This window comes from Catharus ustulatus, chromosome 2 (genome assembly GCF_009819885.2).
Source record: "Catharus ustulatus isolate bCatUst1 chromosome 2, bCatUst1.pri.v2, whole genome shotgun sequence".
NCBI lineage: Eukaryota > Metazoa > Chordata > Aves > Passeriformes > Turdidae > Catharus > Catharus ustulatus.
The window spans coordinates 65,716,787-65,740,741 of record NC_046222.1 but is presented as its reverse complement, the minus strand read 5'-3'; the positions used below and the strand labels follow the sequence as shown (position 1 = coordinate 65,740,741).

At 37.6% G+C, this 23,955-nt stretch overlaps 1 protein-coding gene across 3 annotated transcripts in view; it reads right to left on the bottom strand.

Moving 5' to 3' along the window:
- The window catches only part of TDRD3 (tudor domain containing 3), a 99,781-nt gene that overhangs the window by 5,347 nt on the left and 70,479 nt on the right, over window positions 1-23,955 (bottom strand). For all 3 annotated transcript variants that reach the window (XM_033051126.2, XM_033051127.2, XM_033051128.2), the window contains exons 11-12: window positions 21,352-22,190; window positions 19,324-19,449 (exon numbers count right to left, since the gene is read on the bottom strand). In XM_033051126.2, the coding sequence (XP_032907017.1) occupies window positions 19,324-19,449; window positions 21,352-22,190 (965 nt within the window). The remainder of the gene's footprint in view (window positions 1-19,323; window positions 19,450-21,351; window positions 22,191-23,955) is intronic.

Sequence of the window (23,955 nt, the reverse complement as noted above, 5' to 3'; positions counted from 1 at the left end):
ATCTGCAGGGAAGAAAAAAAATCATAAGAATTAAATAAAATTATTTTCCAAGAGTCACACAGTCAACAAACTCAAGAAGCAAGGTAACCTCAATGACCTGCCAGAGCAAGAGAAGTATCAGCTTTCAGGAGTTTACAAATGTGTGTGGAATGAAATAAAATAATTAGGAAGTAGAATTACAGGGAACAGCATCTGGAAATATGCATGCTAAATACACACATCTGAAACACTAGATAAAAATCTATGATGCAGTAATAATGAAAAAACCCTACAAGAAGAGTGAACAATTTAGAGATGTCTTTTTTATTTGCAGCAATAATAAGTACACACTCTGAATAATGAAAGGGCAGGTAAAGGTATTTGCAATATTAAGCCACTCCTATGCATCTCCATACTAGAAAGATATTCATAAGTATATAGAATTCAGAGGTGAAAAAAGAAAAAAATTAAAATAATCAAGATACTGGAGAATGACTTAAAAAGATTAAAATAACTGCGTGTTTGTTTTGGTCAAGAAATACTGCATGGAAAAACATTCTTCTAGTGGAATATTTGAAGGTGACACACATTGAAGAGAGAAAAAAAATAAGAGTGCAAGAGCTTATATCAAAGAAAAAATTATAGGCAGAAAAATAAAAAAAAATCTCCTGAGAATGAATATGAATGTCAAATGCTGTCTCAGAAAAACAAGTTTGATTTAATTTCTTTAATATCTTTACACTGTAGCAGACATCAAGTCTAGAGGGAGCTTGCTGGAAGAAATTCGCTTTTGGGAAAAAGTACTGGATATGTAACTCTCAATCCCTTTTATTCACAACACAGGAACATAAAGCAACACAAAGCAAGAGCATTGAATGATTCATTAGAAGTTTATCAACAATTCCAATACCCAGGAACTGTCAGAGTGCAGCATACACATAGCAGATTAAGCAAGTCAAAGCAGTAAAATATTTCACTTTAAGCAACAGAAAGGAAAACCCACAGCTTAAGTTTCTTTCTGCTGTGAAAAGTGACATCTTACTCAAGAAAACTCTCTTTCTGAATTAGCATGAATATCAATAAACATGCATTTGTAAAGTAACAGTTACAAACAACCACATTCCTCATGGTAAGACCTCCTATTTACAGGGCACATCTGTGGTCACAGCTATATTTCCAGATTAAGCATTACAGAGAGCTTGAAACAACTGTGGAAGAAAACATATTTTCAGCACTGAATACAGCATAATTGATTTATATCTTAGCTTCACTGTAGCTGAAGGCTGAGAAACAGAGTTCTGCTATAAAACTTTTCTCAGTGTACTTATTTTACCACCTCAAGTACAGTAAGTTCCATCATATAAAGAGGTTCAGAGACACTGATTATCCAAAAAAAATCAAGAGCATTAGATGTCTAACACAAAAGTCCACACAGTCCAATATTGCTAGCCCTAGTACAAACACTCAACTTCGTATATGAGATCATCTCCCATCACTGACAGTGCAAGCTGCACCCACAGAAAATGTTAAAAAGTAATCCCAATGCCTGAAGTCGTCTAAATATCTTTAGTTCTTTCAGTATACTCTAAGAAACATGAATAGGTGAATATAGCACAGAAATTAAATAGTTCAGTGTAAAACATCTCAGCTGTAACAGTCAACCTCTTTCTGAGGAGTAAATTTCTACATCAAATTTTTACAGTAGCAAATCTTCATCAAATCTCAAATTTAATGCTGTTGATCCTTTGAACTCAGTAAAGCCAAATTAAAACCAGTATTTGTCTCGCACACCTCTATTTTAGTGTAATTGTCTTTACACAGGGAATGCAAAGCTTCACATGCATGCAATCCAAATTAAGCAATTTTACTGCGATAGGCAAGAGTGCAACGTGAAATCACATTTACTTTCTTGATGCTCTGAATAATGTGGATGTGAGAAATGCGGCAAATGGTAATAACAAATGAGTAACAGAACACCTTTCAGGTGTCCCCTCCTCATTCCTTTCTATGCACAGTGGCTCCACACACAGTTACTGACTGTCCTGTTGAACTCTGCCATTCTTCTCGTCAGATGACATATTGTCATTTTCTGGCTCTTACCTATTCAGACTTGATCCTAAACGGATCTAATGTTCTCCAAAATAACATTTTTCCAGGTAATACCTTTATTTTTAAAAAAAATTATTGCCATTTTTTTTCCACAGAATCCCAAAACAGATAAAGGTTGGAAGGGACTGCTAGAGGTCATCTGGTCCAGCCTCCTGCTCAGGCAGTGTCATCCCAGAGCACAGAGCACATGGTTGCGTCCAGACAGTTCTTGAATATCTCCAGTGAGGGAGAGACCACAAGCTCTCTGGACAATATATCCCAGTGTGTGGTCACCTGCACAATAATGAAGTTCTTCCTCACATTCAAGTGGAACTTCCTGTGCATGAGTTTCTGCCCATTGCCTCTTGTTCTATTGGCTGGACCACTGAGAAGAGCCTGGCTCCATCCTCCCTACATTGTTAAGATTTCACTCTCAGTCTTGTTCAAACAAAACAGGCATAGCCTATTTATCCTTATTTGTATTTCAAGGCAATTTCTTACTACCTTCAATTTTATGGACTTTAGTCTCACTTTATTTTAAAATTTCTACGCCCTAGACTAAAAACTGCTGTTTTCTGGAACAGCATGCACTCTTTGTAGGCAGAACTATGTGTACCTTATGTACACTTCCTTGTTTATTCTTTTCTTCAACCAAAAAACTTTATCAGTCTATATTCCTTCCATTATAACTGCAGTCAGTTAGGTCACATATCTTGCCATCAACTCTACTTTTCCAATCTTTCTCACTGCTTGCTTTCAGTTTATCAGTTGCTTGTGACTTAGAATAAGTTATTCTTATATAAGATCTAGATTACATTTTATAAAGCAAATGTGACCCTTAGAGCATCTTCATTCTCCTTCTATCACCAGCAGAGGCTTTATATTAGTACACTGCTCTAAAAACTTACATATTTTATTATCTCCATATTTCAGCTTACTTTTCATTATTTATCTAAAATTCCACGATCCAGGACTCCATTAGTACTTACACAATGCCCACCTATGGACACTGAGATTAAATGATAGCACTAAGCACAGCTGCAAAAGACAGGAAAAACTGACAGATCCATAGGAAAAAGCAAGGAAAGGTTTACAATGCAAACAATGAAATGCACACAGAAACATCTGCACTAACAGATTAGAATGAAGAGAGAGAGAGGGTGGAACGTGCCAGCATTCTTTAGCCATTTTTAAAAAGGACAAACAGGGAAGAATAAGTAATTTGAAAATTCATCTTCCATTTAATGTTTTGCTGTAAAAATCTGCTGTTACTTTGGATGGTTTTTTCCCATCTCATAAGAAAAGCAAGAACTAAAAGAGGGTAAAATGGGAACCCAGTGCTTATATTTTGGACCCATATACTCTGAAAAGCTTGTACCACCACCATATTTGACTAGCTGAGCTTAGTGAATCAGCAAGTAACTTCAGTCCAGACAAGTGACTTCCAGTCTGCTTTTACATAAAAAATTCAATGGATTTCATGCAGAATACAATTATAAATCCAGCATTTAGAATACTTCACCAACCAATTTATTGTTCAAATGAACACTATTAGAGCAGAATAAATTTATTCTTCTTTAAAAGCTTTCTCTCTGAATTGTAATGGCAAGACCTCTTTCATTGCATTCAAAAGAACTGTTTAGAGACTTTTTTTTAAAAACAGTCATTTGAAGTGAATACTTACTGCCTACCTTGTGAGAATTAATGGATTACAGTAAAGACACAGACAGAATTTACGCATTGACACAAAAGCTTTGCTGAATGCTGTGCTCACATATATTTAGGAAGTAGTTGCAAGTCACAGCTGATCAGTTCCTGCACTTTTGCCACGTACAAAGCAGTTACCTCTATTACTGCTTACAGACAGAAAATTCTGCTCCATTCACTGCTGAAGCTTTTCAATTACAGCTCTCTGTGGGCTATTAAGGGAGGAACTTCCAAGCCTGTGCAGGGAGGCATAAAGAAGCAGCATGTAGAAGCAGTGTGGGGCCAGGGATCATGGGATGAAGAGGAGACAGAAGGCAAAGAAAGCAAGAGATATTTTCCATTTAGGTTGTGTCAAACCTCTGTTTCTGTTAAGCTGCAGTTTTAACTTCACCCACACACTGAATGCATGGGGAACTTGCTGGTTCAGTACAAACAGCGTTTGCTTCCTTGCAAAATCACTTTTTCTTTCATGTGCATTTCAAATTCAATTTCCTGATCCAGATCTGATGCCTTTTTGCACTGCCCACTCTGCAGGCAACAGCTGTCTCCTGCTGTTAAAACACCAACTGATTGCTTCTTTCTTAGTTAAATTCCTTTCTCAGATTTTGCTTCTTTTGCCTAATTATGCAGCGTTGAGCTCCTTGAATACCTGTTTTGGTTTTTGCATTTTCTACTGACTAGTGCTTGGATCAATCAAAAAACAGACTGCAAGATTATCCAGACGAATAAAAAAAAGATAGTAGAGAAAATTCATACTATGGCCACATTGAGAAATTCACAAATATTCTAGAAAGAGCTAAATGCAATTATTTTAAAATTATTTTATATGTATCGCATTATATATTCTGTATTTTCAAGAAAAAAAACCAAATTGCTGACGTGTCTACAGTATTCCCTAGAACTTCTACTTTATTTGAATACTTGAATGGATTCTTTAACTCTGTAATAACTAAGAATGAAGCAGGATTTGGTGGGGGGGGGGGGTGAAAATAGGTTTGTTATACAACTTTAGAGTGATTTTAGGCCATAATTTCAAGAATTACTCTCAAATGAGGTGTAAAAAATTTAAATAAAAGAGGAAGTGTGACTAATGTAGATTTTTCAAGGGTATTAAGCAAGTACCGACTTTTTTTTTGAAGTGTTTATTACAGAATAATTCAACATATCTGTTATTCATCAATTTTCTTTGCAAGACAGTCTTCTTACCTAAATATCAGTTCCTTTCACAGAGTAATCTTCTCCCAGAGTAATCTTTGTAAGCCTGCAGAGGCTCACTTTTTTCCCCACAGTGCACAACACCACACAGCATTAGACTGGGGCCTATGGCATTCAAATTCCTGCATTAAATCATTATGAGAGGAGCAAGTGGGGTTTGAGGTTATACTGCTAGATCTGCATATGGCTGACCCTTCACCGACAACAGATCATTAACATAAACTCTTAGCCCTATTAATGCCTTATCTTCTGTCTGTAAAGAACACACAGGGTAAGCAATTGTAAAGGATCTATAGGGTATACAAGTTCTTGAACCTCATGACCCAATAAGTACCTTGCTGCATATAGGATTTTGCAGGCTTTAGGTAATTAGTACAGAGACATGAGTATAAACCCACATATGCTGCATGTATAGCCCTCCATAGGTAACTCTGGTTTTACTTTTATGTCTAAACCATCAATAGTTTTGCCGAAGTTTTTAGCCCTGGCTTCACTCCAGTAAAACAGTATATTACGTAAAACAGTGGTGACAGAAACGAAATGTCAAATGTATTATGGTAACTGTTAGGAAATGTAATTGCCCTCAAAGAGATAAATTTGATATAGCTGTATGGTACTGTGTGATTTACTAAAAATCCCTGTGATTTTGAACTTCAACTACCCAATTACTGTTTGTTGCCATTCTATTTGCAGTCAGAATAATCTGTACCCATTTACTAAATATTTTAACCCACTATACTAATAATATCTTTCTCCTTCACTGTTCCCAAATTCTATGAGATTTTGATGTACTATACAAATAAAACTCTACATTGTACTTTCAAGCTCTGTAAAAAGCCTTTTTTCTGAGAGAGAAAATCAGTTAATATTTCCCTAATGTTGAAGCAGTCAATTTCAACAGCTTACTGACCACTATGTTACAACAAACTTGCTGTAATGGCATTTAAAAAAAAATAGAAAAACAATAAAACATGTACCTATTTTTTCCCTTATTTACACTTAGAAAAAAGAAATGATCCTCATTGAGGATATCTTTTTCTCCACTGAACACAGATAGGCCACAAGCAAATATATAATGGTATGTAAAACTAAGTGGCATGGAACTATCCCATAATAACTGTTGCTTTCCCATGTTCCAAATAATAACTACAAGATGACTCTTCCCTGAGTAGTCTTCTCCTTAGCATCTGAAATAAATTAATGATAATATATATTTGCTGCTGACTTTCATTAACCAAACCTTATAAAATTTTACATTTTCTTGGTCAGTTTTTGTAAAATTCTATAACGTACTCTTAGGACCAGCAATTTTCCAACTAATGCCTTATTACACATCAATTAAAGATACTAGATTTATAATAAAATTAATTGGTAATCCTGAAAAATTTAATATACACTATTAATTTTAATTAGAATTATCTAATTTTTCCTCTGCTGAAAATATAAAGAACCTGAGCTTCAAAACCAGCTAATTTTCAAATGATTCTGCTAAAAACATACACATATTGAGTTTCAAGTGAAGCAATAAACATTAGAAAGAAAGCAGCAGAAAATTAGTGGATTTTTCAGGGAAAAAAATCAAGACATGGAAAATAAATGGATGGGCAAGGAAAAGAATTACACAATCTGAGACAACTAAAAGCAGCACAAGTTAACTTGGAATCAGACATTTCTTTACACTTCATTGTTTCAACTGTGGAAACAAAGCACTCATTCATTTTCTAAATAGATAATTTTTAGATTACATTTCCATTAAACTAGAATAATGTAAGCCTGGGGCATGATTATCCCACAGACATATTGCTACCTTAAGGGTATTGCACAGTTCATTCATACTTGCAGTCATTCCCTCTGGCACACATGGAAATAAACGCGCAACTCTTAGTGTGCAGTTTGTGTTGAAATAGATGTACTTTCCTGCATTGTGTTCTCAATACAGGAAAAGTAATGGATTTTTAAAATTTACATATTTAAGCCATTCAGACCATATCCCTTTCACCACTGAAAAGCTTCTTTACAGAGCAGTATCAGTATCAAACTATAAATATTTAAAGGTTTATTTTCAATTTCTAAAGGAAAAGTTGATACACTGAAGAGAGATATTCTATATAAATTAACACAGAACCAGTGGATACATCAGGTTTTCTTCATTGATCCAGAAAAAAGACACAAAATGGAAGTGGTTCTGCCAGGCTGGTAATACAGACAGTCCTAATCTATAGCAAAAAAAGAATACTTGCATAGACCGGGAAAAAATCAGCACTCAGTTTCTCTGCACAAAGTGCACTTGTGAGAGAAACCACACAAGTCCACAGAGGGTAGGGGGGAGTATTTGCTGTATTGTTGAACCTGTTTAGTACGTTAACAGAAAATCCTGTCAACATAAAGATCAGAAAAAAAAACAGTTACTGATGCCATGAGAAATTATCTAATGCTTTCCTTTAGGACACAAAATCACTATCAAAATCTTAACAGGGAATAAGAGAGTTTTAATCACGTTTTATGTGGAAAAGAAGGCTGTGTGCACAATCTCACCCATGACACATGAATCCCCCAAGTCTCACCCCGAGGTGTATATTTAGTAAACAAACACCTATGTTAATTTACTAGTGAATGACTGCACACAAAAAAATTAGAAAGTAAAATATGGCAACATTTATTTCCATAAATATACAGAAAAATAGAGAAAGATATATAAACCAACACCTAGATAAAAATCAAAACAAAACTGCATACAGGTCTTGAAACAGGATCTGTCCATGAGACAACACCGAACAGCCCCATAAAAAAAAGAGAGTATCTTAACTTGAAAGTCAGGACCTCTACATTACTTATACCTTATATGCTTTATATTTTAAAATAAAATTTGCTGAATTGCACCTATATTTTAGCTAATAACCATGACTTTAAAAAATAGACCATCTCATCCTGCAAGTTCTACAACAGGTTCAAAAGATGATGGGCAAAATAGCTTAAAAACATTAGGAACGTTCTATATTGCTACAGGATAGAACAGTTGAGTGGTTTGTCACAAATGGTGTTCCCAGGGCTCAGTACTGGGAGCAGTTCTGCTTTATATATTGATCAATGATCTGGATGAGGGGATCAAGTGCACCCTCAGTCAGACTGCAGATGACATTGAGTTGGGTGGGAGCGTTGATCTGCTGGAGGACCGAACAACTCTACAAAGGATCTGGACAGGTTGGATCAGTGAGCTGAGGCCAATTGTATGATGTTCAGTAAGGCCAGGTGCCAGGTCCTACACTTGGGTCACAACAGCCCCCGGGCAGCTCCACAGGCTGGGGGCAGAGTGGTTGGAAAGCTGCTCAGTGGAAAAGGCCTCAGGGTGCTGGTTGATAGGGGCTGCACATGATCGAGTGTGCGCCCAGGTGGCCAAGAAGGCCAATGGCATCCTGGTCTGTATGAGCAATAGTGTGGCCAGCAGGACCAGGGCAGTGACCATCCCCCCTGTACTCAGCACTGGTGAGGCACACATTGAGTGCTTTGTCCAGTTCTGGGCCCTGCATTCCAAGAAATATATTGAGGTGCTGGAGCATGGAAGGGCAACAGGGTTGGTGAAAGGTCTGGAGCACAAGTCCTATGAGGAGCAGCTGAGGAAGCTGGGGGTGTGCTTAGCCTGGAAAAAACGAGGCTGAGGGGAGATGTTATCACTCTCCGCAGTTACTTTGAAGGAGGGTGTAGCAAGGTGGGGGTCAGGGTCCTCTCCCAAGTAACGAGTAACAAGCCAAGAGTAAATCACCTCAAGTTGTGCCAAGAGAGGTTTAGATTGAATATAAGGAAAAAATCTTCACAGAAGTCTTGGTCCAGCCTTGGAGTAGGCTGTCCAGGGAAGTGGTTGAAACACCATCTCTGTAAGTATTTAAAAGATCTGTAGATGTGGAATTTAGGGATACAGTTTAGTGGTGGACTTGGCAGTGCTAGGCTAATGATTTTACTCGATGATCTCCCAGGCCTTTTCCAACCTAAGCAACTCTATTACCCTAAAACTGCGATATTCAATCATCAATAATTTTTACATCTACACAGTAAGCTAGGAACAAAGTTAAAAAAAAAAAAAACTACAAAATTTTCCATGTGTAAAACCACTGCATAATAACCTCACAGCACCAATTAACTCACATTCACAGCTATTTCCCTCCCCACTTTGATATGGAAGGAAGTCGATATCCAGGTTGAGTGATGGACCTTCATTGAGTAGCTCCCTCCTTTAACTGACCTGGACTTGTGGAAGATTCAGCTCTCTCAGTGGGGACTCCCCAGACACTGATGAAACTCTGTGACTTATGATGTGATTTCCACCATCTGGGCCTCAAAATGCCCAGCTGCGAGGATTGATGTTGTAACCTAGTGTCTGACATCATCAAAAAGATGATTATCTGTACAAGGAAAAAAAGCTAGACTGGAATGGGCCAGGAAGGAATGCAAGCAAGAAGAGAAACCCCACAGGTCTGCATCCAGTGTCTTGTATTTTACTGTCAGCTGTAGAACATTCAAGAACATTCATCAGCAGTGTCCTACATTGGAACAGGACACTGGGGGAGCTCTGTCAAGAAAGGAGTAAAGAGTATGGCAATAACACCACTGCTTTAATTTGCCCCTTTATGCCTTGTGACTCACAGTGGATGTCCTATATGAGAACATATAGTCTAGAGGAAGAACAAAAATGACCACATCAGAAAAGAGATGAAGAGAAGGAATCAATTCAAATAGGAAACTATTTCATAACTATGCAAACCTTTCCTGCAAAAGATTTTATCAACTTGAACCTGCATGAAATAAGCTCTCAAGATTTTCACTAAGTCAGAAGTAGCACTTCCAATTAGGTACCGAAGGAAAAAGAACCAAAACAAACCACCAAAAACAAAACAACTCCACAAAAAGACTGGACTTTTCTTCCTATGGACTTCATAAGAATAGGAGAATCTGAACTGAGCAATGAGATAGTTCCTGATATCCATCTGCATAACCAAATGTTCCAGGTTGGAAAGTTAGAAAATTCTATCATATTTGATGTTCAATACACATGACATACACATTAAATGTACAAAACATGGATAAAAAGTCCCTCTGTATAGCCATCATATATTTATTGCTTTCTTATTAACTAACTCTAACTCTCATTAGAGAAACATGTGTTCCCCTTTGGCAAAGATCTCTTCAACACTAAAAGAATATAACCCACAAAAAAACATACAACAACCCAACTCCCCCATCCTTCCCTCTTCCCACCCCCGCAAAAAAACAGTCCAAAAGAGTAATTTCTTATGTTCTAACATCTATGGAGAAAAATTAATCACCTTGTTTAAAAAAACTGCCTTCACAGTAAACTTTTTTTTAGTTCTTATATTATAAAAGACTTCTTTTTTTAGATATCATTACTGGTAACACCTGTAGGTCATCAAACAAGGAAGAAAAATGTTCAAATACTAACCATCCCTGTATAAAGACAGTTCAGTACATTAAGTAACATATCGATTCAACGTGCTGTATACATAAGAATGAATAAGATCTGGAATCACACACACATATCCCATATGTACGCCACAGATTACATTCATCATCACTTTTATTCTGCAATACCAAACCAACAGTATCACATCTCCCTTCCTTAGAAAGCAACCAGTCAGGAATATTACACCAATTCCTCTAATTTCCTCTCTAATTAAAATCCTTTGAATTAATCTTTGAAATGTGGACAAACTCAGAACGCAGGAAAGTGAAGAAGACAGGGAAATCAGGAGAGAAGCAGTGATGGCAAGAACAGTCCAGATACTTTTACACAACTAACTTCTTTTACTCAACATATTCAATCTCAAAACAGGCAATACAGAGAAATCCAAGCATAAAATCTTTCAGAATTCTCAAAATGAGATTCTGAAGGACTTTTATCACACCAGAGCAAGATCAAAACCAATCCTTTAATCAGGTATAGTTATGCTATCTCAAAACAAAATTGCAATTCGGTTTAAAGGAAGATATTTAGTGAGAACAGTCTCAAAATAAACAGTCCAAGGATGGAGCCCATATGCAGTCTCCAAATAATTAATTGCCATTACATGCAATTACAGTTAATAACAAGGAGAAGAACAGCGTAATGTTCCAAGTGTGCTGCTTTAACTGTCACAACTATTTTTAATAATTGCAAACGCCAAGAAGAATATGTCCTTAATCTGATTTGTGCAGTTGGCAATAATTTGTAACAATATTTCATAGTCTGATGAATACAAAATGCTCAAGGTGAAGAATCAAATATATTTTAAAATGCCTAACAATACAAGTAGAAAATGGAAAGTCCCTGGTTTATGCCCATTTAGTAGAAATTGCCTCTTCAATTGAAATTTGCTTCCTTTTAGTTTATTAAAAAGTAAAATGTAGTTCTTTAACCACCTTTCAATGTCAGTTACCACATTTCAGCTAAGGGCTAGTAACTTTCAGAGGAATAGCTAAGTCTGTCTATATTCCAACATGGATACAAGTTAAAGTTTGAAAAACTATGTAGATTCTCAGAGGATATAGATGCTAAATAAAAACATTTACTAGCAGTTGAACAGGAAAGGTGTTTTCCAAAAAGTTTGTCTCTAAATAATTCTCCTTAAAAGAAAGTTGGCGAAATAAATAATTACATAAAGAATTACCCTGAGGGAACCTGAAGGTTAACTGTGTGTAGGGCATGTATGATGGCACACTGTAAAAGATGCAATGGAATTTAAGGCAATATTCCAGCAAGTACAAAAAGTCTCAGGTAAGAAAAAAATAGTTTTAGATAGACTATGAAAAGCAATTTTTCAGCTTAGGAGGACAGGGGTAACTGAAATCACCACATCTTGACAAGATGGAAAGTAAGGCACATCCCAACAAATGTACTACCTGTACCCAACAGATGTACTACCTCCATCTCAAGTGCTCTCATAAAGCCAGAAGATGGCCTTTTGTGGAAACTAAATCCACACTAGTAATGTTTTAGATTCATTTCAACAAATCTCCACTCAGAAAGATGAGTAGTCCAAAACACTCAGCCTTCATTTAATGGAGTCACTGAATTATTTTGAACTGTAAAAATATTCTAGCATTTTTCCTAATGGTACAGAAGCCAAAGAATTAAAGACATCAAAGTCTTCTCTGATGCAATACACAGGGACATTTTTTCTACCGGAATCTTAGAACTGATTAAATAGAATGCACCATTTCTTTTACTGGTCTTGATTTTTTGTGTAGTTAATAAGGACAGAAGCTAGAGAAGAGATCCAACCAGGACTCATTTATCTACTGCACCTACTTAATTATTCAGGGGGAAAGATTTCCGGCTTGACACACAACACAAGAAGACCACAGCGTGATGCCAAGGGCATCCGGACCTGAGAGTCATAAAGAAACAGCACCCAATCCTTCAAGTAGTTATTAGCCTGTCATAAAGACATTCAAATGGGTTTAACACCTCCATAGAACAGGTAGGCAAAAGTCTTCTCCAGCTTAGAGAAGCAGCTGTAGCCCTTTATCATTTAGTGGTTTTCAGCACTGCTCTTTATACTGCTGGGGAGAGGTTCAAACACCTTCACAAAACTAATAGGAGTTTTATCTCTTCACTTACCTGAAATGGCACAGGTATTATCAAGTCCTGAATTGCAGTTTAAGGCAATTCAACACACAGAGAAGCTCTTAAAGCTCTGTGACAAAACACAATGTTATCAAACTTGAACTCTGAACTGTCTGCCAGCAAGAATTAACTGCAATCCAAGATCCTGTTATTTTCCTTCCTCAGCTCATTCCTTACCAGAGGAATGAGTTGAGAAAACCTGCAAAGTGGATTTTCAGTCTCCACAGAACAAAACAAACTCTAGAAAAACCAGAAATATGTATAAAATTTACGCCTTAGTAATAATTTTTGTCTTCTTATATATTCATGCAGAAATACAGTGCAAGATACTGCAGGAAGGGGAAAATAAGCTAAACTATAAGCTTTACTTCATACTAAGAATTCCTAAGGAATTAGAATAATTGTAAAGAAAGAATCTGTAAGAATTTCAGCTTATTTGGAGAACAATCGGTTAAGGTCATAACATATAGAAGTGAAACTACTTACATACATAGGGAGCACTAAGATCTTTAATTCCTTCATAAAGTTGAAGAAAACAAAAATTATAATTGTGGTGTAAATAGGGTGGAAAAAGGCCTATGACATTACTAAGAAAATAGAGATGGAAAACAAAGACTTACTTGGATTTAGGGAAAAATGTCGCAAGATAAACACTTAGACTACACATTTTCATAATTTATTAAGGAAAAAAATCCTACAAATTAGAGAATAAAATTAAGACTTAAGAGTTTAAAGTATTATCTTGACTTTATTTTTCTTTTTTCCACAGAACAAATTATTAAGTGATTCAGGAAGATCCTTTCAATGCTTTTCAGTTTTTAGCATAATTTTACATCGTTTACAAGAAAAAACAAGCAGTTCTTCTACAATGGCATTTCAGTGACTTTTTTTTTATTTGGATTAAAATACTTTGATTAAGTGACTCCTACTACATTGAGGGAACTAGTGGAATACAGTATTGTAGTGTTACATACAGGACACTTATAAGAACTCCAGAATAGTGGAATCCAAATGCAGTTTTATTAAAATATTTATGAATTTCATACCTAGGACATATTTTTCAGGCACTAAGAAAAACAATAAACAGTTCTAGTGTTCTTGAATGTATTTATATTGTATTGTATGTGATTATTGAAAAAAAATTCCCCACTATCCTTCTGGTTTATGTAATGTAAAACTCAGCTTTATCTTCTAGCCATCAGAAGGATAAACATGTAAGGTGTCAGATAGACTGAAAACTTAAAAGAACTCTGGGAAACTGGATAATGGACAATACACAATCAATTATTATGCTTTTTTCATTAAGGTGGTAAGCACAATGTATTTTGAGAATACGAGCAAGTTGATCTACAGTTAAGACAAGAGAAAACAAAACAAAGCAAAAAAACCCACCAAAAAAACCAAACAAACCAAAAATCACTTATAAAGGTTTCCAAAAGCAGACCAGAAGCTGAGGTGCTTAAATAATATGCAATGTCATCAAAATAAGGTCACTCTGGTACTTTGGCTGCTCTTTCAAGTGACTAACCAAGTAATGTTTTGCTTTACTTTCTTTTCTTCCTCCCAGTGGTATACTTTCACCCATTTATATTTGTTGGACAAATAATTAAATTCAACATGAGTACTAAACAAACAGTGCTAAGAAATAGACTAAATTTATGCCTTAATAGAGTTCACTAAATCTTCACTCAATACCAGCAACTATTTCAAAAAGGAGTCTGAATTAGGACATCAGAACTCATATACAGCATATTTCTACAAGTTCTCAGTACAGACAGCTAAGAAACATTAAGAATCATAAATAACAGAATGTGCTGAATGGAAGGGACCAACAATGATCATTGAATCCAACTCCTGGCCTTGTACAGGACATCCCAAGAATCACACCATGTGGATGAGAGCACTGTGCAAATGCTTCTTGAACTCTTCTGAACTCTTGCTGCTGTGACCACTTCCCTGGGGAACCCATTCTAGTGCTACTCTCTATGTGTAAAATGTTTTCCTGATATCCTCCCCTGACTCATGCCATTTCATGTCACTTCCTTAAGTCATGTCACTGGTCCCAGGAGTGAAGAGATAGGTACCTCCCCCTCCTCTTCCGCTTGTGAAGATGTTGAAGACCTCAACGATATTTGCCCTTAGTCTCCTCCAAGCTGAACAAACCAAGTGATCTCAGCCACTTCCCTCAAGGTCCTTTGTCATGCTTGCTGCCCTCCTCTGGATGCTCTCTAATAGCTTTATGTCTTTCCGATATTGTGGTGTCCTAAACTGCACACAGTACTTGAGGTGAAGTCACCCCAGTGCAGAGCAGAGGGGGATAATCACCTCCTTTAAGTGGTTGATGATGCTGTACCCGATGCCCCCCAGGACATGGTTGGCCCTCTTGGCTGTGTGACTCAATGTATGACTTGCCACTGACCAGGAACCCCAGGGCCCTTTTTGCAGCACTGCCTTCCAGCCTCTCATTACCTAGTATATACACAAAATCAGGGTTGCCCCACCCCAAGCGGAAAATCCAGCATTTGTCCTTGTTAAACCTCACACATCTGGTGAGTGCCCAGCCCTCTGATTTGTCTGGGTCCCTCTGAAGAGCATCTCTACCCTCAAGGGAGTCAATAGTTCTTCCCAATTTGGTGTTATTAGCAAACTTATTCCTTTGAGACCTATTGCTAAGTTGTTAATGAAGATGTTGAAGAGCACAGAGCACAGAAGCCTGCAGAACCCCACTCTGTGACCAGTCACCAAAACAGTGATGTCACCCTATTCACTACAACCCTTTGTACCTGATCTGAGACAGCTGCTCACCCACTGCATGAGGTTGTTTATCCGGCTGTGGGCTGGACATTCTGTCCAGGAGGATACTGTCAGAGCATCAAAAGTTTTATTGAAATCCAAAACAATTACAGTAATTTCACGATTATAAGCCACACTTCCGGGTGTCGGCAACTTTTCATTCTTTGGCCATATATAAGCCGCAGCGGATTATAAACTGTACTTTCATTCACAGCGAGGACCCGTGTGCAACAAAGTAAGGAATTAGTAACAATCACAAGATTGTGGGGTTTACTGGCAGGTGCTCAATTTGCAAACATTTTTCACGGATAGGGGTAGCCTCTAAACGCAGCCTAAAAACAAAAAAAAATACAGAGAAAAATCACTCACTTTTATTAAACCTGCCAGCTCCGCTCTTGCCCAGGTGAGGGGAGGACGCGGCCCAGGGGGGCAAGGGCAGCGGGGCTGGGCAGGCTGGGGACCTGCTGCCCTGGGTTGTCAGACGCGGCGGGGCCACAGGCGGGAAAGTTTCCTGGCGAGTAGCGGAGCACCCCTGAGCGCCGCGCCGGCCTGCCCCGGTGCCGGGGTGGCCCCACTGCTCACCGGCCGGGCCGGTGCCCTGCCCTGAGCACTGCACGGCAGCGGGTGGGAGTGCGGAGCCTGGGCCCGTCGGTGTTGGGGGCTGGGAGCCCGGCGGAGCCGCTCAGAGGGGCCCTGTGGAGCCGGGGAGTGCTGCTGCTGCCCCACCGCCAGGGCCGGCGAGCGCTGCCGCTGCCCTGCTGCTGGGCCAGGTGGGCTCTGGCTCGGCTCAGGGCTGCTGCCAGCTCACACATACGGGTTGGCAAAATTCATCCATATATTGGCTGCTCTGGATTATAAACCGCACTTCTGGGTTCGGACCAAATTTTAGTCAAAATGGTGCACCTTATAATTGTGACATTACTGTACATCAACCGGCTTTCCTAGGTCACCTAGGTGAGTTACCCTGTCAAAGAAAGAAATCAGGTTCGACAATCTGGACTTTCCCCACTCAAAACTGAGCTGGCTGTGACTGATGAGTGCATTGTCCTTCAGGTGTTTTTCATTACCTCCTAGAATAATTTTTCCATTCTTTTAACCAGGCACTGAAGTGAGGCTGAAAGGTCTGTAGTTTCCAGGGTCTTCCTTGCCCTCCCTGAACATCAGGACAGCGTTGGCCAGCTTCCAGACAGTTGAGACCTTTCCAGATTGCCAAGACCACTCAAAAATCATTGAGAGAAGTTTTATGATTACATCAGCCAGTTCTTTGAGGATTCTTGGATGAATCCTATCAGGCTCCATAGATACATATGGATCCAGCTGGACCAGCAGTTTCCACACAATTCCAGGGTCAGCTGGGAGTTGATGGTTCTCGCAGTCATGGCTCTCTAGGTAAGGGCACCGAGACTCCCTTTGTCCACCATCCATGTTGAAGATGGAGGCAAAGAATGTGCTAAACCCCTGTGCCTTGTCCCTATCCTTGTTTGTGAGGTGACCATCCTCGTCCTGTAATGTATTTGGGAAAACCCTCTTTTTTACTGCCCCCCTAATTTCTGGCAGTTTCAACTCCAATTGAGTTGCAGCTGCTCGAATTTTCTCCCTACAGTGGCAAGTAGCACCTCTGTATTCTTCCCATGCCACCTGACCTTGCTTCCACTGGGCATATATCCTCCTTTTTTGCTATATTTTTAAGAGAAGACTGCTGTTCAGCCAAGCCAGCCTTCTGCTTTGCCTGCTTGACTTCTGACTTTTGGGAATTGCTTGCTCCTGTAGGAGGTGATGTTTAAAAAGTGACCAGCACTGATGGACCCAAGCACCTGCAAAAGGACTTCACTTAGCTATCTGGAAATTATCTGGAACAACAGAAATAAAAATCAGCATATTTCCAGTAATAGATGCTCCTTGGGGCCAATAGCATTGATCAGTGAAAGAAAAGTAATCATTGAAGTCAGTTCAAAACCCATTTTGCTCTCTTGTAAAGAGGAAATACAACCAAGTTACTTGAATCTTAAGTCAAAAGAACTAAGCAGCATGATAACTTCATTTTGCATTTATGCATGCTATCTAGATTAATATATCAATAAGAACATTGAGACAAAGAAAAATGACCAAGAGTGTTCAGCTTAAAAGACAAACCTGAGTATCAATGGGTGATTAAGAACTGTAAATGCTTAATGAGGATTATGCTGAACATCCAAACACAAAGAAGTGAAGAGGTAGGTCCTAACCAAATTTCTCCTGCAAAAATCCTATAGCTGCAAGGACCTTCTAGCAACAAAAGAGTAATTTGTCATAAAACAACCCATTCAATGATGTTTACAGTGAAGATTGGCATTTATTTTGTGTAACTGTAATGATCTGAAAATTCATTCTTTGAATTCATATAATTCAACTAGGATACCTTGAGAGAAAAAAGAACCTTGAGAAAGCTCTGAAATGGACTGAAAATCCTTGAAAAGATTTCTTTGTCTCCAGTAACAATAGAGGAAGCCTCAATGACTTGATCAGGATGCAGCATGATGTCAGGACTATGGTACTTGCTGTCAGAATTACCTCTCCATACATTGTCCCACCCTTGTGTCAGCTTTAACAAACTAACTCTGAAATAAAATGAGCCAACCTGGGGAAACAAAAATGTGGTCCATTTCATTCAACTCATCCTGTGTCTATATGACTGACAATCGAACATGGGAGGAGAGCAGTGAGGAAGAACACATGGTCACACATACGCAGAAGGGGCAGGGAAAAAGGCCCCTCACTACTAGGATCAAGTAGGAACGGCACCACGCTACCAGGATCAATTTAGTCTTAATACTAGGGTTGTGAGACTTAGTTCTTAGAGACCGTGAGAGCTAACATTCAGCGGCTTAAAGTAAAATAAAAGCCACTCCTAAAAAAACCGTGATCACATGAAGAAAAGTCGGGTTATCAACCCAGAAAAAAGGTTAAAATAGTACAATCATACAGTAAGTAACTAGCACCTTACAGGTCAGCTAGTAGGATGAAAAGAAGGGGGAAAAAAAGGTAAACTTTCATACATCAATGCATCAGTTGGGAAGTTTCAGGTATCTGAAACGGCCATCTCAGGGCATTTGAGAGCTACAGGCAACAATATGTGCTAAAAGACCACTGGGAAGTAACAGGAGTTGACTGCTCAGTCTCTGCAGCAGTAGCAATATGGTTCTATGACCCAAAATAAGAACTTAAAATAAGTACAGTCAACTCATCATTAGGGAATCAATATACAGATGCATATTTTTTGCAGTCTTTTATATTAAGAGTAAACAGCAAAGAATTGTGCAATCCTGACATTTTTTAATCAAAATGTATCTCTGTTTCCATGATATTCACTAGTAGAGCCTTTTGAAATTTCCAACTTCCATAAGGCTAATACATTCTAAACTTTATAAAACAGATTTTGATGCATACATGACCACTACAATATTTGGCAAAGAAGAAATCATTGAAACAAGAATAAAATCATGATACAAAATAAAGGGATACAGATGTCTATTTTTAGTCATACATACACATGTAGTGAAAAGCTTCAGAACATATGCTTTAAATGACTGTTTCCTAACCCTTACAGAACAACATACAATGTACATGAAATAAAACAAAAAATTGGGTTGAATAAAGTAAGTAACAGCTTTTAAGAGAGAAAACATGCATAAAATTGTTTGGCTGACAGATCAATTATTCATTTTCAAACAATACAATTGAAATTTATTATACAGGAAGAATACCACATTGTAATACATGTCTATCAGGTTTCAAATAGACAACTAAAATCTGAGATTTTGTTCGTGTATTTGTGCAACTATTTTGCTACACATTCTTTGCATGAATAGGCATTAATTGCCTCAGAGTTACATATTTTGTACAGATTATATAGTTTATATTTTTTAATACAATTTGTTATCACATACCCATGTGTCTGCATGAACAGGCCTGATGTTGCTGAGAAGCACCTCTTCATAATTTCCATAATCACTGAACTTAACAACTGCAGTTGTCCCAGAAGAATGAAGAGCTTCAATTTCTGCCCGGTAGAACTTAAAAGAGAAATTTTCAAAGGTCACAAAATACAACCAGAAATACCACAAATACTTAACAATTTCCTTTTCATATACGTCTCTATGTCTGTGTATATACACTTAGTCTTAGTCAGTATTATATTTTGTTTAAATTTGATATAAATTTCAGACACAAAAGTAGATATCTTAAAATTCCACATAGCAGACTCCAAGGACATGGCAAAATGTATTTAGAGTACTCATTAAAAAAATACGCAGTTTATTTAAGTAGACTGAGCATTTAAAAGACTGTTTTCATGTCTCTCAAAGCAGAACAAATTCATCACTGACAAAAATGCTGCTGTATACAGAGAAATGCTACTGTAAAATGTTTACTTAAAATATATATCTGTAAATGCTGATATGGTTTGCATGGATGCATTTGTATACCTATCTTATCACATATTAAAACATGACAAAATATGATTAAAAGATGATAAAACTGCCACTTCATAAAGTCCTTTTTCTAAACACAAAATTGGGTTTTTTACATTTATGCAAATATAGTTTTCTTGATGGTATTCAATCTCTTTTATCTGACTGAACACAAAGAAATTACTGCCTTCTAACATGGTTAAGCTCAGTACTGTATTTTATCATCACATTTCAAAATTGTCCTAGAAGTGAGTAGCAGCATTTACTTTAACTACCAAGAAACCAATTACTGCCCAAAACACACCTCCTTATCTGCTGAACACATAACAGTCTGGGATTATCTCACATGTATTTATCTTGCAAGGTGTTTACTTTCCAAATTTTCAAGATCTCATTTCACAGTAATGCAAGTATGCTTCTCAAAACAGGAAACAATTCAGTAATATGCCATTATACTTCACACTAATCCATCCACTCAAGCCACATATTCCTATTTAAGACAGTCAACTGACTGTATGTTGCCACTAGCAAAAATCCTGTATGATTTATCACTGGTTTTAGTTATACCAGCAAAAAAAGAGAAAAATAAAGTTATGCTGCTGAGCTAATGCAGACCAAAAAATATAACAGAAATGGTTATAATAAATAACAAAGTAAACATAACAAAAAATTCTTTAAAAGTACAAAAAGGTGTGAATAAAACATACTTAAAGAACAACAATATTTAGGTAGTTCTCAAATTATCAAAAAAGAAAACCCAAAGAAACTACCCATGAAGAGTGGCAGAGGACTCTTGAGCAGATGATGACAAATTGAAGAAAGCAGTCTAAAACTTCCTTAGCAAAGGAGAAGAAAGCAAAATATCCTGCTGTAGGAGAAATCTTATTAATGAAAAAAAGAGCTGAAAATAAAGTACTTAAACTTTTAAAAAATCAGCAATACAAAACTATCATGCAGCATAATTACATAATTTGTCCACAAGTTCTTTAGCTAATAGTGCAAATCAAAATTAAGCCTTTTGCTGTTTCTGTTCTGTAATGATTCAAAGAAAATTGGCAGGTTTTATACAGCCCCATTCCTGCAGACTTTATTCCTCCTTTGTGCTGTTAAAGGTTGCGTGCTGAGTTTTCCAGAAAAAGGTATTACACATCTACCATTACAGCATCCTGGTTTTGTTCCTCAGCAAGGAATAGGGGCACCTAGATCCCATATTCATCCCTTCAAATTTTCAGCACTTAAGACAAATGCTTCAGTGAGCAACTTAAGTCATCCTAAACTGCACCTACATGAGAGAAACAAAGCCTTGATTTGAGCACTTAAAAAGTTTCGTGCAGTGATTATAAGTGGCATACGCCATAAATATAAAAAACAAGTAGGCAAGAAGTCCACTACACACCTATGAACAAAGGCCATGTCTCTGTAGTAATGTGCTAAATATCTCCCACACGTGCATAAGAAAACATTAGAGGTACAATTTGAGACATTTCTCATTTGGCAAAGGCATACCTTGTTGTCTTCCCAATAAAGAGCAAAACATTCATCCCCTGGTCTCCAACTTTTTCCATACTCCATGTGACTCGAAGGTTCCAATATTTTCTCTGGTTTGATGGGTCCAGTTCTCCGTTTGGGACCGGTGTTGTAATACATCATTTTATCATCAAAAGATGGGATTGCAGTGGGTCCTGATGATTTGATAGGTCCTACTCGTCTTCCTTTCTGATGATGCTCAGTATCTCCATTCGGTACAGCACTAAAATTATCAGTCCTACTGGGATTTTGGTAATCATTATTAACACCAAAATGTTGCTCACTTTTTACCATAAAGGCTTCACTACTTATTGTTCGTGCCTTCCTATCACAAAAATTTTCAGAATTGTGTGTTTGGTTTTCCCTTTTCCCACGTTTCAGGTTATTGTTGTCTGTCACATCTTGAGCAGCAGAATTTTCCTTGAATTCTGTAAAAGACACTCCCTTTCCTACTCTGTTTTGCATGTTGTTATCCCTTTTTTTGAAAGCAATATCACTCTGGTGAGTGGTTATAGGATAACCCAAATCCTTTGACCTATCATTTCTAGGATAATGTCTGTCACTTTTATGTTTTTCATCTGTCCAGTGTTCTAAAGAGCTGTGCCTTTCAGGACCTCTGTTTCTTGGTAACCCACCACTTTCCAAAGCCTGCCTTGAATTCTGAAAATCCTTTTGAAAACGAGGGGGTTTCTCATTCCTTGGTTGTCTCATGTCATTGCGAGAAACGTGTCTTGAATGATTCTCTTTGATGCCATTCTGTTCTGTATTCATAACTTTGTGCTGTACTTGATGTGTTGGCTGAAATTGCAATTTTGGTTCTACAAACAAAAAAAATTATTTCAATTAACATATTTCACACAAATACATTTTAGAAATACTGTTTCAGACTCTGATAAAGCAACAGTATTCTTTAGAAATGTATGCATCTTTGACATGGAAATGGAATGGTACACACAGAGAATTTAGCAGACACATTTGAACTGCAATTCCTATTTATTGGAAAATATACACTACTCTGGGCTGTACTTAGAACCAAATCACCTATGAGCAAGAGAAAAGTCAGGCATAAATTTCAGATTACTCGTTCCTCCCTATGGAAACCAACAACTCACTTGAGTAAAAGCCATTTAAGACAGAAAAAAAGAATTCCAAGATGGAGAAAGGAGGAGGGAGGAAAATGAGGACGAAAAGGGAATACTTCTAATCTGAATTGAAACTTTCTGTATAAATACCTTGTTAAGAGCTATTCAAGATAAAACAGAAAAGGCAAGAAACAGAAGTGATAAAATGAACACAGCTGGTAAAATGTAGATAAAAAGAATAGCAGCAAAGCACAGGGCTCTGGAGACTCTGATCAGTGAGCCATAATAGGACGTGCTCAAGCATCACCTTTAAGAGCTTCAACCAGAACTCTTAACTGATGAAAATAAAGACAAGATTATCATGAATATCACTAAAAAGAGGAAACATGCTATGCCCTGCTGCAGAGGAAAGGAACTTTTAATGGAATTATGAGATTTTTAGGCAAACATGGAATTTTTAATGGGTTATTTAGGTGAAGAGCAAAAGGAGGAGAGAATTAAAGATGAACTCAAGGGAAAATAAAGGAGAAATGAGATTAAACAGGAGAGCTGCAAGTAGGTTCCTGGTCAATACAGTCCTGCGCATGATCACTGTAACCTGTCCCATCTCCTCATTAAATTCTCTTTCTAAATTCTCTGTTGTGTATGTGAGGGGACATGTTTTTAAATCTACTGGCAAATTTGAGGTAGGATAAGCTGGTAACTGGGACACGGAAGACCTGGTAGCTGAATACTGGAGTGAATATGGGTCTTGAAGGCCATCTGCCAGGGACACCCCAGGTCTGGGCTCACATAGTGGCCAGATCTATATAAAGTATATTCATGTAACTCTCCTACCAGCTCCAGGTTGTACCAGCCAATAAGCTGGACCAGAGGTGTTTGAGGTGGGTACCAGAGGTCAAGAGAGACTCACATGGGTGTGTGCATTTTGGTGGCTGGGTATGACATCTGCTAGCAGACTTTAAACCTGCTGGAAAAGGAAAACAAACCCATTAAAGGGATTCATGTTCACATGAGCAATTTTGTGTGATGTGGGTAGCTGCAAAGGTGTTGTTCTCTTGCTTGTGTCCATAAACCTGGTGTGTGCATGGGCCTGGTGGGACTGTCCACTCAGGCTCTCATACACTCCCATGGAAAAGAATGTTACTACTAAAAATAATGAATGCAGATACTTGAGAGCAAATGCATCAAATTCCGTAACTACATGACAGATGGCAAGTTAAAATTAAAATGTAAATTTTACCTGGTTTATTTTTTTTAGTATCACATTATTAGTAGTAGCTTATACAATTTTTATCAATTGAATTTACTAAATTGCCCAATAAGAATCTAGCTCAATTTTTACAGGTATTTGATGTAGCATAACTTTTAGAAGTCACATTTGTTTTACTAAAATGACCTAGTGTTTTTGTTTTTTAACATGACATAAGCATACATAAGGCTTAGCTAGAACACGACCTTGGTAAAAATACATTTTACTCTATAATTTATTAGCTTGAAA